The 18,283-nt window shown below is 37.8% G+C and overlaps 1 protein-coding gene across 3 annotated transcripts in view; it reads right to left on the bottom strand.

Annotated features, from left to right (window-relative positions):
- The window catches only part of ZSWIM6 (zinc finger SWIM-type containing 6), an 89,908-nt gene that overhangs the window by 8,143 nt on the left and 63,482 nt on the right, over positions 1 to 18,283 (bottom strand). For all 3 annotated transcript variants that reach the window (XM_023729623.1, XM_023729622.1, XM_023729624.1), the window contains exons 4-9: positions 14,275 to 14,454; positions 11,279 to 11,455; positions 10,858 to 11,004; positions 8,217 to 8,363; positions 6,440 to 6,700; positions 3,015 to 3,150 (exon numbers count right to left, since the gene is read on the bottom strand). In XM_023729623.1, coding sequence (XP_023585391.1) covers positions 3,015 to 3,150; positions 6,440 to 6,700; positions 8,217 to 8,363; positions 10,858 to 11,004; positions 11,279 to 11,455; positions 14,275 to 14,454 — 1,048 coding nt within the window. The remainder of the gene's footprint in view (positions 1 to 3,014; positions 3,151 to 6,439; positions 6,701 to 8,216; positions 8,364 to 10,857; positions 11,005 to 11,278; positions 11,456 to 14,274; positions 14,455 to 18,283) is intronic.

The raw sequence follows: 18,283 nt of genomic DNA on the forward strand, positions 1-18,283 counted from the left end.
AATCCAAAACAAGAGGCTATGTAATAAAAATTACCTCCCTTCCTTACATTCCTACTTCCTGTGGAATTAGTTCCTTATGACTTCAGGAATTTGAAGTTAGAGTATGTTCTATGAATCATGTCAGAGAAGATGAACCCAACTGATCTAAGTACCTGTCCATTGACAGTTTTGCATAAAGTCAGTGTGACTTCTGATTTCAATCAATCTTCCTTTGATTGAGAATATGTTGACAAGTACAGAACAATACTCAAAAAGAAAGCACATGAATAGTGATCTCTTCCAAATATAAGTACCGGCAAAGAAATTATTGGAGAAGCTACAACTGAAGCAATTCCTTTACAATCATCAAATCACTGACCTTCACTCAAGTATGCCAGTGCTAGGGACTACGGGATAAAAGCTGGGGACCAAGAAGAGTTAGCTGGGTCAGGCTGCTGGCCTCAAGGCCCCACCCAAGAACGGTTACTGCTCTGGAAAGCCAAAGGCCTCCCTCTTCTTTTCCTTTTATTTGGGGACAAAGGGATGATTAGCATCAGAGGGTGGCAAGGTGGGTCATTATGTAATAGGTTTGGCACAGTTGTTTAGCTTTTTAAAATAACCAAATGTTCCTGTATTTACATGCAGATCCTGCTGGCACTGCTGTAGAGGAAACCAGTCAGCATCCCTGGGAAGATGAGAAAATAAGTGCTGAAGACACCCTTCCCCAGCTCTCCCTTTCAGAAGGACTAAGAAGCAAGCAAACTGTTTCCCTGGCTGCCTTGAGATGCTCTGGTAGGTCACATTACCTCCTTCCACAGCAGCTCCATAACAGGCTTTTGGCTGGGGTAGTACTGGCTGGTAGTGAAGAAAGGGTCAAAAAACAATTCCCAACCTGCTATACCACCATGGAGAAACTGCCTTGGCAGCAACCAAGGGTGAATAAAAATGAGTTTCTGAGTGTTAGAAAAGCAAGACTTTCCACGTGATAGATACCTTCAATAAGCCAGAACCACAGAGAACCCTTATGCTGTTTTAAACATTACCAGTGGTGGTAGCAACAGCATCTGGTGGCATCATAACATTAACAACCTTCCCTTTAAAACAGGAGTAGAATTCTTAAGATTTGAATAAGCATAGAAGCTGAGTATCTGACTTCATAGACAGTTTCCATTTCAACTTCCAAAAATGGGAATAGGAACCTACTTACTATAAAATTGTGCTCTAAAATAAAGGTGTAAATCAAGTGATATAAAGTAATTCGGTGTTGGGGGGGTGGATCTTTGCTTATGTTAGTTATTCATTTATTTTTTGGTATTTTAAAAACAGACAAGAAGGTACTCACAAGGTTTCTCTGGTAAGTCTATGTGGTCTCATGGTAAAGAAAGCATGTCAAATTAAAAGGTTGCCAGCCTTAATACACACTGACACATAGGTGTATATACATACACACTCACACACACACACACACACAATTCTCTTTCTCATCCTATCACTGCATAAAAAGGTCTCCTGACAGATAAAGCTATACTCATTATTTTCCTTAAGAACAGAATAACTTTTGGGGTATTGTAATAAATAAGCAAGTTTTTTTTTTTTTTTTTAAACTCCACTGCAATGATTACAAAACAGAATCTTTGGTAAAAAGCTTCTATGGGATCAAACTATTCTTCACCATACTCAAGGTTTCAGGTCTATACATGGTTTGTCTCTAGATGACTATTAAAAAACAGTTGCCGCTGAGTTGATTCTGACCCATGGTGACCCCGTGCATGCAGGGTAGAACTGCACTCCATAAACCCATTGCTGCTGAGTCAATTCCAACTCATAACGACCCTATAGGACAGAGTAGAACTGCCCCATAGGGTTTTTCCAAGGAGCAGCTGGTGGATTCAAACTGCTGACGTTTTGGTTAGCAGCTGTAGCTCTCAACCACTGTGTCACCAGGGCTCCAACTCCATAGGTTGACTATAAAAAAAAAAAAAAATCAAACCTGTTGCCATCAAGTCAGTTCTGACTCATAGTAACCCTACAGGACAGAGTAGAACTGCCTCATAGGGTTTTCAAGGAGCGGCTAGTGGATTCCAACTGCCGACCTTCTGGTTAGCAGCCGTAGCTCTTAACCACTGTGCCACCAGGGCTCCATAGGTGATTTTAATGGGGTCTAATTGCACATTCTATTAGAAATATAGGGGTGTTTCACAAATTAAAAAAAAGAAGAAAAACCTAACTTTTTAAGAAATGTGACTTATTTTCAGGTCCTTGAAGTTTAACAGATTACATGTAAGATAGAAAAATATAAGCTTGAACTCATTAAAAAATATTCACCTTGAACAAATTCATGATAAAAAGAATTATTTGGCAAATTAATTTAAAAAAGAAAGTGAAAATAAAAAGGTGAGCAGCAGAGGACACGTTCTAATTGGTATTACTGAAAAGGAAGAACTGAAGAGGAGGTGACAGCAGTCAGAACTGAGGGGAGCCTATCCTGGACCCCAGCAGTTATTCCTTCAACTATATACATGCTCCATCTTCTCTCCTCCTGAAGCTGATCACAAAGGTGTTTCCGTGATACCATGGCCTTCCTGCACTATTGATGGAATGTGGAATTGCAGCAGGTATGATGGCCTCCCTCTATTATATTCAGTCAAGTGTATTTACTTTTTCCGACTCTTTTAAAAGTTTATTTTTACAAAATAATTGTTTAGGAAGGTTTCAACTTTTGCTGCCTTGTGATTAAACCTGGCCTGAAATTGTTCTCTATTCCCAAATTCTAGCTTCAAGAAAAATAGGAAAAAGCCAAGAGGAGCATACGTAGGACAGCAGTCAAGGATACAATTCTTCCCTTTCTTTAAACCAAAATGAAAACAAGCCAACAAACAAACCACCATGACAACAACCCAAGAAGCATAAATAAGCAGTTTCCTGAGCTCTTCTGCTGCCTATAAGAAACATGAATGAAAGAGAAGTCAGTTACAAGCCATTGTCCCAATGGGGAATTTGGATTGCCTCTGCCCAGCTGGGCTGTGAATACGTACCGCATTGCTCTCAGTGCAATTTTGTATGCCAATTCAGCATCATGAGGTAGGAGAGAGGTGAAGAGATACTTGGCAAATGTGTGCATTGGAACGCTCTCCCGGTGGATTATTTCGCCTAAACCACTATATGGTCCGGCTGTGGGAAGAGAGCATACACATTTTACATTCCTAAAAAATGAACTAACACTTCTTGAAAAGTATATTTAAAAATTTATATGTAAAGTTAAAACATATACAAGTTAATCTACTTAAGAGTCTAATCTAAGTGACATAGTAGAAAGGAAGACAATTCTTAGTCAAAAAAGATCCTAAAGGGTATAATAACCAATATAGAATTCACTTCATGAACAATCAATCCCCCACTGTACCACAGGTCAAATGAGAACCACAGGAACTATGGGGCAGAGCTTTTTCACATTACAATTGCTTTTAAGAGAAAGGAAACCTCTGAAGCATAAAACCTCACTGAACTCGAGAAACAGCCATTCTAAATGCGTGACATCTGAGCATCCACATTTACCAATGCACAGATGACTCTGCAGCTTAACTATGGAGCCTGCCCCTGGACCCAATCAGTCTTAGGGGCAGAGACAAGCCAGGTTACCAGAGAAGAACTCCCTGCCTGAAAGGCTGGAGTTCGAAATGGGGGAGGATTCTGAACCACAACTCTCAACACAAAGACTTTAAACATTGTTGCTTCCATTAAGCACAAATATATATTAATTCCCAGAAAGTCATTAATAATAATAGTTAGTTATCACTTTATACTCACCACAGATAAAATAAAAAAAATTAAAGTAACTGGAAATCTACCATACTTTGGGTGCCAGAAGGCCAATTTCAAAAGCAAAATTACATTTAAGCTGTCAAATTTCATTTCTTAGTAAATTATGTCAGGCATGGTTGCAGAGCCAACTTCCCCTGTGTGCTCTGTGAATGCGGCCCTGAGAAGGGAAACAGTCTTTTAAAATAAATTTTGAAAGGAAACCACAGTGGTTAGTTCAACCACTTTCTACTTAGGTACTTTAAAGTTTAGCTACTGTAAAGTGTTTAATAAATTGGTTTCCGTGTCACCTTTGGGTAACATCTGTGCCATGATTTCTAGAATTATGAACCATGACACTACTACTCAGAGGGCATAATACATTTGTCTTCCATGAGTAATCGTCTGGCCAAGAGTTTAGAAAGCAAGAAATGAAGTTCACAAGAAGTAGTGAGAAGAATTACTGAACTGGGCACTGGGTAGGAGCATGATACATTCTAGATAATTTTAATGGAGGTTATTTTTAAATCGGATTAATTTTCAGGTATTTTTGAACTATTCGGTACTTAAGTACTTTAAAAATCGTATTAAAATAAAAATCATATAAACAACTTATTTTTTCACCCAGGTAAACTACAATCCATTCTAGATTTCTAATTTTACCAGATCTATTAATCTTTTTCTTTTCTGTAAGACATTTTAAAATGTTTTAATTATTTAAGTGTGGCTAACTCTCTGTTATTTACGGACAAATAATAGCCGATCATCGGCTTTTCCTTTCAGCGTTTCCCTTTAAACCACCAAGTTACCTATTTGCACTTAGCAAGGAAAGCCAGGTTCAAATGCATAATCAACACTTTACTATGATGTCTCCCAACAAGCAAAAGTTTAGTGAGGAACGGTTATAAACATAAGAACACAAAATTATTTGTGGATCAATCAGTGTAAGTAGGAACTCTACTGCACTGAATAAGGAAAAACTGGAATTTGGCACTCAGCTTCTCCAGATATGTTTTTCAATATGCCAACATTATGGCCAAGAGAGATGAACACCTAACAGTATAGGATTATTGTCTTCTCTTTTCAGATACCTGGGTCTGCTAACTAATTTGTTCTTGAAATTAGTAAAGCATATACATGCATGAAAAACTTTGCGCCCTGGTGCTGTGTCAACTCAGTCATGGAGGTCTTATCTTCTAGAGTTTATAGAAACAGCCCCTTGGCTTCCCCTTGGACTGCCTCCTGTCCTGCACCCGGCACTCCTCCTGCGCCTCACCAGGCCAGGAAACGAGAGGAGGCTAGGCTGAGCCATTGGCACTCCTTACCATGGTTCTAATAAAAATGTTTAATGGGGAAGGATAGGCTAATCAAAGACTAAGGAAAGTTAAAAAATGTTTATGAGTAATGAACATGAAGACATACTGAAAAAGGTCAATGATAAATAGACATCAGACACTATCAACTTTTAAAAACACACATCCTTGTCCTGTTATCCAGTATATTGGAAATTAAAAGCTGGTTAGTAAGAGCCAGTCAGAAATAGCATAAGACAAATGTTTGTGGCTGATGATATTGCTTATTTCAAAAGGAATTATATGGAAGAAAATCAAAAGAAAACTGTAATTACAAGAATCAAGATCATTCTTGAAATTTGCCAAAATGGGTTTTTATCATTAGAAGAAAAAAACTTCAGGAGAGTCCTTCAAAAAATTAATATTAGGAATTTTTACCAAAATTAAACATGTTTACCTTAAGAATACTGTTCCTTTAAAATGCATTTCTAAAGCATATGAATGCACAATATATTTGAACAAAATAATTTCTTTTACATAGATTTTTAGTTTTGCACAAAGAAGGAGGTTTTGAAATGCCATTTTCTCTAAATCCCTTTCCCATACGTAACACTTTATGAGCCTACCAATCATGGAGAATCGCACAATAATAACACATATGCACTTGAGAGATAGAAGTAATTTGATGAATTACACACCACCTAAATGTGCACCAAACAATTAGACTACTATACTAACAACACCTACCCTTTTTGAGGAAAAAAATCTAAAAAATAATGCCAGCCAAAATTTGTTAGGCCCTTTAGATCCTGACCTTACAAAAAGACGAAAATTAGATTTTGCCTTAGAAATGCTACGAAACTTTCTACTTAGTGAATCTTTGCCTAACGAATACTCTGATATATTTAGTTGGCGCAGTGGAAGTTCACTCACTTTGTTAGTGTGTGCAAATGACATATTCAAAACCCAGATGAGGTAACAGCTAATAATTCAGAGGCATGCCAACCAATCTCCATTTTATGATTTAATTAATTGTCAAGCAAATAGGAACACGGCTATCAGCAATAAATCACTAAATATCAAAGTTGGATTTATCTCAGGAAGAACACAGCCTAAATAAAAAAAGATCCTTTTCAAAGCTTGTGGCATTAAATGGGATTGATTTCTAACAGATTATCCTATATAACTGCCCAAATAAAATGATTCAAATCTAAACATCTGTACCTTTTTATTAAGTGATACTATTTTCTAGACAGCAAACATGCCTATAACACTCAGTAACCATACCAATTATGATAACTAACAGTACTCCCAACATCAGAAATATTAGTGAATAAATAAACAAGTGGAAAACATCTTTATCAAGCTACCTTCTAATAGGAAGACTGCTTGCTTGTGAAAAATTTTCACCAGTGTGTCATCCAATTCAATTTCCTGAAGCTTAGAAATGAGCTGCTCCTCATTCCGGCAAACCTTCTCTTGTGTGTACAGCCCGTCAGGCATGATACGCTGCTGTCCTAGCCCGATCAGGGCTACTTCCACAGCCAGTGTTAAATAGGATTCCCCTTCTTCTAAGAATTTGTGTGCAGGTAGATGCTGGTATTCCAGAGACTTGCAATGTCCCATATTCTCTGTAAAACGCCACAAAGAAACCAGGGCTCAGAAACTACTTTTGCAGGTACTCGGTAATAGGTACAAATATTTATTCTACCAATACTGTTAAATAAATTATTGACTTAATTCCAAGAAGGCCAGAAAACATGTTTCTTAGGTTAAAATGCAAAGTTTTCTAATGTCTTTTTTAAATGATTATGAATGATTGAATGTGTATCTTTTGGGGCATAGAATATTATCAATATTTCTCTCCCACTGAAAATGAATCACCAAAGAAAACTATAAGAAATGTAGGAAAACTTAAAAAGTGAAAAAAAAAATTTAACTAAACAATGGTAAAACTGCATAATGATGGCAATAGTAACTAATTTTTTTAAACCTGGCATTTAAAAATAAGTTTCCACAGTTTTATTACAATGTTGAAATGTATGATGAAAACGGCACAAAACACAACATACGTAACCCAATTTTAGGTCCTTTTTGTTACCCAAGAGTCATCAGTTACAACAATAGGAATGATCTTTTGAGAATGACTTTCTTGTTTCTGCTACAGGGCTTCTATTAGAAATTATAATAGGCCTCAACCATCAAACTCCCAAGGTGAGCTAATTCAGTCATAACCTTTGACTTTCCTGACAGAGTTTAGGTCAGCCATAATCCATGAAGGTAACCACCACAGGGGAAATTAAGGAGAGGCAAGATAATTCCCCTGGCCTCATCTAGCCAAGGAAGCAGCAGAGTGACAGTCCTTTCTCCCTTCTTCACCTCTACCCAATGCCCTGGGGTAGTCTTTTGAGGAATGATTCTTAAGTCTCAAGGGACCAAAGAGAAATCTCAAAGTAACACTTTAAAGCAATGTGTGATGTAGAACAGGTTTAATGCATTTAATGCTCTCCTCAGGAGCCCTGGTGGCACAGTGATTAAAGCACTCAGCTGCTAACTGAAAGGATGGCAGTTGGAACCCATCAGCTGCTCCATGGAAGAAAGATGTGGCAGTCTGCTTCCGTAAAGATCACAGCCTTGAAAACCCTATGGGGCAGTTCTACCCTGTCCTATAAGGTAAGCTATACTATGCATTGGAATCGACTCGACAGCAATGAGGTTTTTTTTTTTGGACTGCTCTCCTTAATGTAGACTAAAATATTAAGTAGCAAGTAACTTGTAACACAAAGACAAATGAGAAATATGAAAATAAATTCTCTGATTCTAAGTACTATGATGCACATCTTTATTTTATATCTTTATGTTAGAGAAGAATCATAAACGCAGATAAATTCTTAGATTTAGAATCACTGGTTAAAAGGAAATAAAGAATTTTAGGGTTCTTGACAATGAGCTGCCAACTGTCAACTTTTCCCAGTTTCTAGATGCCTGCCTGAAATGCAGGAGCATGCCCATTTCCTTGCTCTCTTGCTAACTTACGTGTTGTTAATTATATGGATTCATAAAACAAACTGTGAAGAAAAACAGTGACTAATGCTATTCAGGCTCTAGAAAGAGAAAAGCACGTGAGACAAATGTCACTGGTTTTACCTGTAAAATCTGAGAAACCAGAGAAGCTCTCATCGTCAGTGCGGCAGGCTTCCATAAGGCTACTGAAGAGAGTGCCCACGGGGTCCAAGGGATGTCCGACCCAGCCCTCCATATTGGTTATTGAGGTTATGCTTTTATGGGGTAGCTCTGTGTAAGAAAAGGATTTGAGAGACGAGAAGAGGGGAGAAGAAGGGAGAAAAGAGGCTTTACCATGTAATACTGGTATCCTAAATATTAACTGCATTAAGTTGGAAATTTCCTCTTTAATTAAAAGCACAAAAACAAAAGGTACACATAATTCCCAACTTATGAACTGTCTGAGTTCTAAAAGTGCATCCATAAGTCAATATAAACAGTACTAAATTCCCAGCACAGCTCCCAGACATTTAATTCACGTGTCCAGGACACTGAGTTAACATTACTATTTACACTACTAAAACACTTTGGTACGGGGAAGAATTAATTCTAAATCTTCATCTGAGAAGCCAGGGGCAATTCTCCCATTTCCCTAGAAGTGGCATTAGGGAAAACTAAGAAGTCCCCCTGGAATTATCAATTGGATAACTCTACAATTATATTAAGAAAATCTCTCTCAGAGGTATCTCAGAGTCAGTATTATTCACTGGGCCATCTAAATTGGGGACCAGAGGGCAGCTATAGCCAGAGTTAGACTTGAACTCCCACATGAATATCATTAAATTATTCCCCTATCGACTTATAAAAGTCTTCCTTATTGTGGACCTATAAGCTATTTAAGAGAAGACCTTTGCCACAAAAAAGGGGAATGATAGCAGAAGATAGCAGATAATCTGGAATAAAACATATTCTTTTCATTTCCTTCACAGAATGTTAGCACTTTGAAGTTCTTAAGTTAAACTACTTAATGTTTTCAGATATATTCCATTGTAAATAATGCAGTATCTTATATCTAAGTGCTTTCTAAAGCAATAAATAATAGTAGCTCCTTCTTAAAGGAAAACATAATCTATATGCAATATAAAATATACAAGAACAAAACGGGCTTATAAATAGTTTAAGGACCATTCTATGAATCCAATGTTCCTTCAAAAATCTTCTAGTTTTGGACTATGAACTATCAGTACATAAAAATTAGGTATGGCATGGTACAATGCATTTCAAATTTATGTAAGTTGGAGTCCTAGATTCCTTGCAAAGGACCTTCCCTTCAGTTTCTGTCACTGGCTTTCATACATATAACAAGTATGAAAAGAAAATGAGAATTACTCTTTGGAACAACCAAATATATATATTTGGTGGAAAAAATATATGGTAAGTGAAGCATTGTGTCTGTGTGAGTGCAATCTATTGTCAAGTGATTAAAAACTGGGGATAAAATGTTACAAAATGCTTGCTCTTTATGACTCCAGTTTTAAAACATTCATGGGAAAACACAGAAATGAAAGAAATCAAAAACGAAGGAGTACAGTTTTTTACAGAATCAGGAACCTGACATATCATGCCAAATAGCACTGAAAATGTACAAGACATTTCATTAACTAATCTTGGCCATTTAACAAATGACTGTTACGGCACTTTGAACTCATAACAACGATGGAAGTCTATTCTTTAAATATAACCAACAACAAACAAAAAAGGTAAAGGAAGAAATGGGTATAGATAATATAATCTTAGTAATACTTAGGAATAAAAGTTTTCATAGCTTGCAGGACAAAAGCGAAATAGGTCTAAGAATGGCCTAGGCCTGGGCTATAGAAATATTTCAAAGACAGTAAACCTTACAACACACATAAAAAATTGTATACATATAGAAGGAACAAGGAAGTATATGGACGAATCAGAAAAAACATATATATTTATTTTTCTGATCAGGGCCTTATGCTATAACCCTTTGCAATGACTATTATTTAGTAATGCTTACCTACAAATTAAAAGATTAATAAACAGATAAAGAAAAGCTTAATGTGTTCTATTGGTTACAAGCTCATCAAGCATCAATTAAAGAACTTGAAAAATTCAGAAGTTCTGTGCTGGTCACTTCATACGTAAGTAAAATGTCCTGATGTACAAATTATTACAGCTAGACATTTTTGGAGTGCTTACATTGTGCCAGGCACTGTTCTAAGTGCTTTACAGGAATTAACTAGTTGAACCTCTCAACAACTCTAAGAGATGGGTCTTGTACTAAGCCCCATTCCACAGATGAAGAATCTAAATCACAGACAGAATAAGTAATTGCCTGAGGCCACCCAGCTGGGGCCTAGTGCTAAGATTCAAATACAGGCTGTCTATGCCCTGAGCCCTTACTTTTAGAATTAAAACTCAGTTTAACAAAACAAGACATTTGGCTAACTTGCATTTTAATTTTAGATCATTCATCTCTCAGACATATTAAACAGTTACTCAAACAATGAAGAATTTTCCCCTTAAAAAATTAATGTAAGGGAGTTTTAAAAATCTTATTTCATGTAACATTCAACCATGAAAAAAAATGCCTAAAATTTCTCACAAATCAACTATTAAATATTTTCAAATGAGTAGCGAGTAAGACCATCTCTATGGCTCTAGTTTTAAAAGCCATCTATTCCAGAAGAGCACAAAACCTAGTGATGTCATTACCAAGAATCCCAATCCAGTGAAAACAAACTCCTTTCACATTCACCTTTTTTTTGAGTTCGGAATATTTCCAACTGTTTCTGCTGCTGTCGCCTTAACGTGTTAACAATAGCTATTGCTAGTCTCAGTGCTTCTCTTGGGTACCCATGAGAACGTAACGCATCCACTCTTGCACAGGCTGTAGGAACATGTTCTAAAACAGAAAGTTAAGGGGGGAGAGTTGCCACTGTCAGATTTATCTACAAAAATGGAATTCAACAGTCAGATGTTTTTCCCCAAAATACTATTAAAAAAATACCAGAAACCATGTCTGAACGTGGATTTAAATGAAAAACTCAGCTCTTATTGCCAAGCATTCATCCATTTCCCACTGAATCTCTCAACTCTCAACTTCCCACTCTAATAATGCTATAGAAACTAAACAAAGAAGTAAGTCATGGAAATGTCTTTCCGGTTTGGCCACTTACCATGCCAGAGGGGCCACCCGCCGGAGTCAAAGAGGGAGTTTTCAGTGTCGTCATGGTAACAGTAGTTGGTGTATAGGTCACTGCTGATAATGTGCTGCAAGTGGCTATCCTGCCAGTGAAGATCACATGCCTCGATGGCTCGGCTGAACACTGTCCGATGTGGCCTGTTCGATGAATCTGTTTTTTCCACAATTCAGAAAGCCGTGTCAGCTATTATTCACATGTGAGCAAATCAGTCATACCATTCTGTGGCCAGATGTTCATGAACACACCCACACACATTGTCCTGCACCCCCTAAGCAGAAGGGTGAAGGGTGAACACTCTCACATCCTAAGTACTAGGAGGCAAGTCAGCCCAAAGAGCTACCATTCACTCATTTGTTTTGTCAAACACAAACACTCTGCAGCCATTAAAGCTAAGGTTAAAGGCATCCTGCAAAAAGAATCGTCAAGTCTAGTTTCCATGCCAAATACACTCAAAGGAGGCACTCGGCACAAATGTCAGAGGAAAACTCACTGCTCCCCACATCTGAGGTGCTGTGGTGGGCTGCCCCGATGGGATCAACAGCTCTCACAAACACTATGCAAGAGATGCGACACCAGCCATGGAACCTTTCAGGAAGATGCAGTCAGCCTTTAAAGATATGCATAAGGGTTGTGCTTTTGGTTGTATTTTTTAACTATATTGTGCGGTTTTGCACAATTAAAACTATTATGCTTCTTGGGATATAAAGATTAAATGCCACTTTATATCCCAAAGGGCATAAATGCATATATTTAACATTTCACAAAGCCACACAACATAGCTACAAAACAAACCAGCACACTTACCTTGCCCCTACAGGCTGCCTCCTGACTCCTGGGCAGGTTCCATGACTGGTGTGATATCCCCAGCATAGTGTATGCTGGGGCATCACAAAAGAGCAGAAGCATACACTCCAAAGAGGGTTCAAGTTTCAGGACCTGACGGAGAAAAGAAACGTTTGGGGAATAAAGGATATTCTCACCCCAGCTCCTGGGATTATTCAGTTCCTACAGATAACATGGTTCAGACTTAACTGCACTCCCAGCCCGTGAGTCCCCACTCCAGACTTACCTTCAACTGTGCCACAAACCTTAGTAAGACTCAACTGAAAATCTGGGTAACAAACTATTTTATTTATGAGTACTTTATTGAGCTCAAGGAAAGCCCCTCACTGTTCTGAGACTTAACTAAATGAGAAGCAAAATCTGGAGCTTCCTTAGTTGATAAGGTTTCATCTTCCTGTCACTGGAGCTTTGGCTGAGCACAGACATAAGGGAAATCACAAAAATCAAAGAACAACTGAATCAAGAAGAAGAAATCTGAGAAATCATCTAGTCCACCCTCCTTATCCTGCTGACGGAACAGAAAACCAAGAGAAGTAAAGTGGCTTGCGAAGGTCACACAGCCAGGCAGTGGCAGTTGGGATCAAAACATAGACATACTATAAGTGAAATGCACTGTTTAGTCTGGAGGATGGACCACTTCTTATTAGCTTCCTAAGGCCTAAGGCATATTCATGTTTAACCAAAGAGAATGTAATACAGGGAAAGTAAAAAATGAATTGTAAAATGTTAGGATGGCAGTCTCAAAGAGGCAGTGGGGAGTGAAACACAGAACATTCCGAGTATAAACAGAAGAGGATTAAAGAGACTCTTTCCTAGCAATGAAAGAGAATAAGTATTTAACAACTAAACTTGAAAATTTTGAGCATCTTGAAGAAAAAAATTGGGATACGAAGGTAATTTATTTTCTTTGAGGTTATTAAATAAAATCATCATGGGCAATAAAGATGTGACAGATTTCAAACTGAATTCCCAAAGCAAATATCTCTAGACAAAGCAGCGTTAGACAAGCATCTTTCCCCAGTCCTAAAACCTCTTTTCGATTGGACAAGCCCCTATGGAGTAATACAAATCAATTTCTTTCTTTGTAGAGACTGAAAATACCATGCTAGCATCACATTCAAACTCAGCACATTGTCCAGCTCTTTCTAGTAGTACCAACTCCATGTGGCGCTAGCACATACAGAATGACAGTCTTGATTCTGGATGCTTCTCATGTCACCTAATTCCCACGTTTCATCTATCATAACTTTAAAGTTTTTTAAGTTCTCTCTAAACAAAAAGTCAAACAAGAAGAGTGATAGGTTCATAAAATTTTCTTTGCAAGAGCAGACTACTTTGTTAAGAATTTTGTTCTGAAAGAGAGGAAAAAATTCTGCAGTAGCTAGAGGGAAAAATGGGGCCAAGGAAGGATATTTTTAAAGACGGAGGTACTTGAGCGGAATGAAGAGACCCAACAGATGGGGACAGGCTGAAAAAATAAGACAGACATGAGCGACAGAGGTACTTAAGAGGAGGTCTGGAAATGTTTAGAGGCATTTCTTGGTTGTCCCAAAGACTAGAGGATACTATTTACATATACATAGCAAGTGGGAACATGTATGGCTAGACAGACCTTCACAATAATGAATTTTCCTAGCCCAAATTCCACTAACATCCCACACCTGGACATAACATTTTTACTTGATACATTCTAAAACAAGAATGTTTAACTGACCAGCTAATTAAACTACAGAGTAGCTCAAATAAGAACTGACAGAGATAAAAACACACAGATCCTTAAGCTTCTCAATATTTTGTTTTATAAAGTAATGATTATCATTCTACTCCATGATTTTTAAAGTTAAAAAAGAATATTCAAAATCATCAGTAGGCCATTTTAACACATACTAAAGTATATAAGTATATCCATTTGTATTTTGAGAATACTTTAAAAAAGTACAAAGGTCTCAGGTAAAATCTAAACACATACACACATTCACAGTTAAAACATAATAAACAATTGAATTACAATAAGAAGTTTTTAAGTGAGTAAAATAATTTTCCTGTACATATCCTAAGCTACTGTTATAAACATATATGTACAATAAAGCATATACAAAGTGAGCAGAATATTATTGTGGACTCACCTTGGTTGGCATTTGCGCCCTGAGGCAGAGCATTGGTTAAGTTGGGTAACTCACTGCTGTGATTTCCATCTTCCCATGGACAGACATCAACACTGTTCCATTTTTTCAGCTGTTTCAGCCAACTGGCCTTCTGCTCCAACTTGCAGTGGGGATTTAAAACTATACACATCCACAGAGCACCTAATTTAAAGGGGGAGAGGGAATAAATTTTTAAAAATTATAAAAATGTCCAATTATAGTAGCTAATGATAAATTTTAAACCATTTCAAAACGAACCCAAGTCAGTCATTTATATAACCCAGTCCTCCCTGATCTGAGCCACAAATCTTACAAAGAGAGTTTAATGCAAAGAATAGCAGGGCCTGAGTTTGAACTAAAAGTCCAAACGATGTTACACATAAGGAAAGATACTTCAAATGTTAATTGTAATCACCTTCCTATTTGTATGACAATTTAGACAAAAAAATCAATCAAGTATACAATCCTAAGGTCCAATTTACCACTGTAATTTACAGACAGATTTTATACATGAACGCTATAGCAAAACACTCCAAAAGGTTTGTGTAGCACAAAAATTAAACTCACTTTCCAAGATTACCTTTTAAAATCATGAAAGCATACAATGGACACAAACAATTTCCTAGTCTCCTTATAAGCATTTATATGGTTATAAAACTTTATCATTTTTATTAGTGTGCATATCTATATATCAATGGAGTATGAACAGTTTTGGGAGGGAAAAAGCCAGCACAATAGATTTTTTAAAAATAAAATTCACTTAGAAATGGGGCCAAGATGGCGGAGTAGTCAGATACTTTCCATGGTCCCTCTTACAACAAAGACCCAAAAAAACAAGTGAATCGATTATATATGACAATCTAGGAGTCCTGAACATCAAAGGCAAAGTTGAGGAACTGGACTGAGTGGCAGGGGGAGGGAGAGACGGTTCAGAAGCACTGAGGAGTTGCCAGACCTGACCCAGCAGGAACCAGCACCCTGCAGGCTGGATCGGCTGGTGTGCACGGTAAGGCAAGCAGCAGTGCTCGGGATGCATTTTCCACATCGGGAGAGATTGAGTGGCAGAGATTCTACTCAAGCCTCCAGAACCAGTGAAAAGTGGCACTCAGTCAGCAAAAGTATGTGCGTCTACCCCACCAAGTGGATCAAAAAACATCCCATTTGGGAAGAAGCTCTTTGCAATTTACCTTCCTCCTCCCCACTATGCACCGGGTCCCAGGCCAGCTTCAGTGATAGCCACACCCCCTGGGCCAGAAGTAGGTCCTGTCACATGCCCTGAGCCATTCTCTTGGCCTTAGAGAGGGAACAAATTAACAAACAGGAAAAGGTAATCTGCCAGCTCCCCTAAGTGGAGAACTCAGGGTAGGCACAGCTCCTTTGACTAGGCACAGGCATAAGGGGCCCATGGACTTTGAATACCTTACACCCCTGCACAGACCTGTGTGGGCCCATTTCAAAAGCATAGGCCCTCATTAGCACACTACAACAGGGTATATAACTGAAGCCTAACTTCAACTGTATCAGCTATATGGTGGAGTGGTAGGTTCGTGACATATTTAACATCACTCTGCCCATTAAGCAGGGTACTCCCCTACCCACATTAGGGACCTGAGGACTGGTGGCTCCACCCACACCACCAAGCCACCTGTGACAGGGGTCCAAGAATAAGTGGTGCTTCCCAGTCCTTATAGTCAATGGCACTGGGTGCCCATAGTCCACCTGCAAAACCCATCCACCTACACACTCTAGGGAACAGGGACATGTTTTCCTTCCAGATATTCAGGGGCAGCTGTCAGCCCCCTGCCTGGATCAGCACGTGACCCCCTACTGCAGTCAGATACCTGTGCCTACACCAATCACCCCTGCCCGTCTAGGACTGTAGGTGAGAGCCTGCACCACACGCTTGGTGACCAACTACTTAGACACCTTAGCTGAACCCATACAAGAAAAGTAAATGGACTCCTAGGCTCACGTACATAGTAACAGATCTAACCACCTGGTGACAGGACGTTAGAGCTTCAAAGGTACCAATAATCAAACTAGATCACATGAGCAGCCTATTTAAGCATATCAAAACAAAACAAAACAAGAAGCTAGGACACACTAAGCAAACATAAAATAAATAAACATAATAATATATCGATGGCTAGGAGACAATAGTCATTATCAAATGACATAAACCGGCAGACCATGATGGCTTCAGCAAGCTCCCAAAACAAAGAATCAAGAGATCTTCCAGAGAAAGATAACTTTTTGGAATTACCAGAGGTAGAATACAAAAGATTAATATACAGAACTCTTCAAGAGATCAGGAAGGAGATCAGGAAAAACACAGAACAATCCAAGGAACACACAGAAAAAGCAATACAGGAACTTAAAAAGATTAGAGAAGAGCAAAATGACAAATTTAACAGGCTGTAAGAATCCACAGAGAGACAGCAAACAGAACTCTTGAAGATTAACAATGAAATTTCAGAATTAGACAACTCAATAGAAAGTCACAGGGGCAGAATTGAGGCAACAGAAGTCAGAATTAGTGAGATTGAAGATAAAGCACTTGACACCAACTTATTTGAGGAAAATTCAGATAAAAGAATTTAAAAAAATGAAGAAACCCTAAGAAACATGTGGGACTCTATCAAGAGGAATAACCTGCGAATGATTAGAGTACCAGAATACGGGGTGGACGGGGAGGTAACAGAAAATGCAGAGAGAATTGTTGACGATTTGTTGGCAGAAAACTTCCCTGATAAGGTGAAAGATGACAACATATCTATCCAAGATGCTCAAAAACTCCACACAAGGTAGATCCCAAAAGAAAGTCACCAAGACATATAATCAAACTTGCCAAAACCAAAGATAAAGAGATAATTTTAAGAGTGGCTAGGGATAAAGGAGAAGTCATCTACAAAGGAGTCAATAAAACTAGGCTTGGACTACTCAGCAGAAACCATGCAGGCAAGAAGGCAATGGGATTATATATATAAAGCCCTGAAGGAAAAAAAACTGCCAACCAAGAATTTTATATCCAGCAAAACTGTCTCTCAAATATGATGATGGAATTAGGGCATTTCCAGAGAAACAGAAGTTTAGAGAATTTGCGAAAACTAAACCAAATTTACAAGAAATACTAAAGGGAGTCCTCTGGTTTGAAAATAAGTAACATCAGATAACAACCCAAGACTAGAACACAGGACAGAGCAACCAGGTATAAACCCAGTTAGGGAAGTCACAAAAATAAACCAAAGCTAAGATACCGTAAGCAGAGAAACAAAGAAGTCAATATTGAAAAAATGACAACATTTAAAACAAAAAAGAGGGACTAAAAAAAATGCAGTCATAGATCTTTCAAATGGAGAGGAAGTCAAGGCAACATAAAGAAATAAAAGATTGGTTTAAACTTAGAAAAATAGGGGTAAATATTAAGGTAACCACAAAGGAAACTAACAATCCTACACATCAAAATAAAAAACAAGAAAAACAGAAAGACTCAGCAAATACTAAATCAACAACAATGAAAAAGATGAAAAGAAAATACATAAAGAAAAACTACTCAGCACAAAAACTTAAGTGGAACAAAGAAACCATCAACAATACAAAAAAAATCAAAATGATAGCACTAAACTCAAACCTATCAATAATTACGCTGAATGTAAATGGACTAAGTACACCAATAAAGAGACAGACAGTGGCAGAATGGATAAAAAAAAAACATGATCTGTCTATATGCTGCCTACAAGAGACATACCTTAGACTTAAAAACACAAACAAACTAAAACTCAAAGTAAAGAAAAAAATATATCAAGCAAACAATATTCAAAAAAGAGTAGGAGTGGCAATATTAATCTTTGACAAAATAGACTTTAAAGTAAAATCCAGCACAAAGGATAAGGAAGGACACCATAAAATGATTAAAGGGTCAACATACCAGGAGGACATAACTATAATAAATATTTACGTGCCCAATGACAGGGCTCCAAAATACATAAAA

This window comes from Trichechus manatus, unplaced genomic scaffold, assembly GCF_000243295.1.
Source record: "Trichechus manatus latirostris isolate Lorelei unplaced genomic scaffold, TriManLat1.0 scaffold00029, whole genome shotgun sequence".
NCBI lineage: Eukaryota > Metazoa > Chordata > Mammalia > Sirenia > Trichechidae > Trichechus > Trichechus manatus.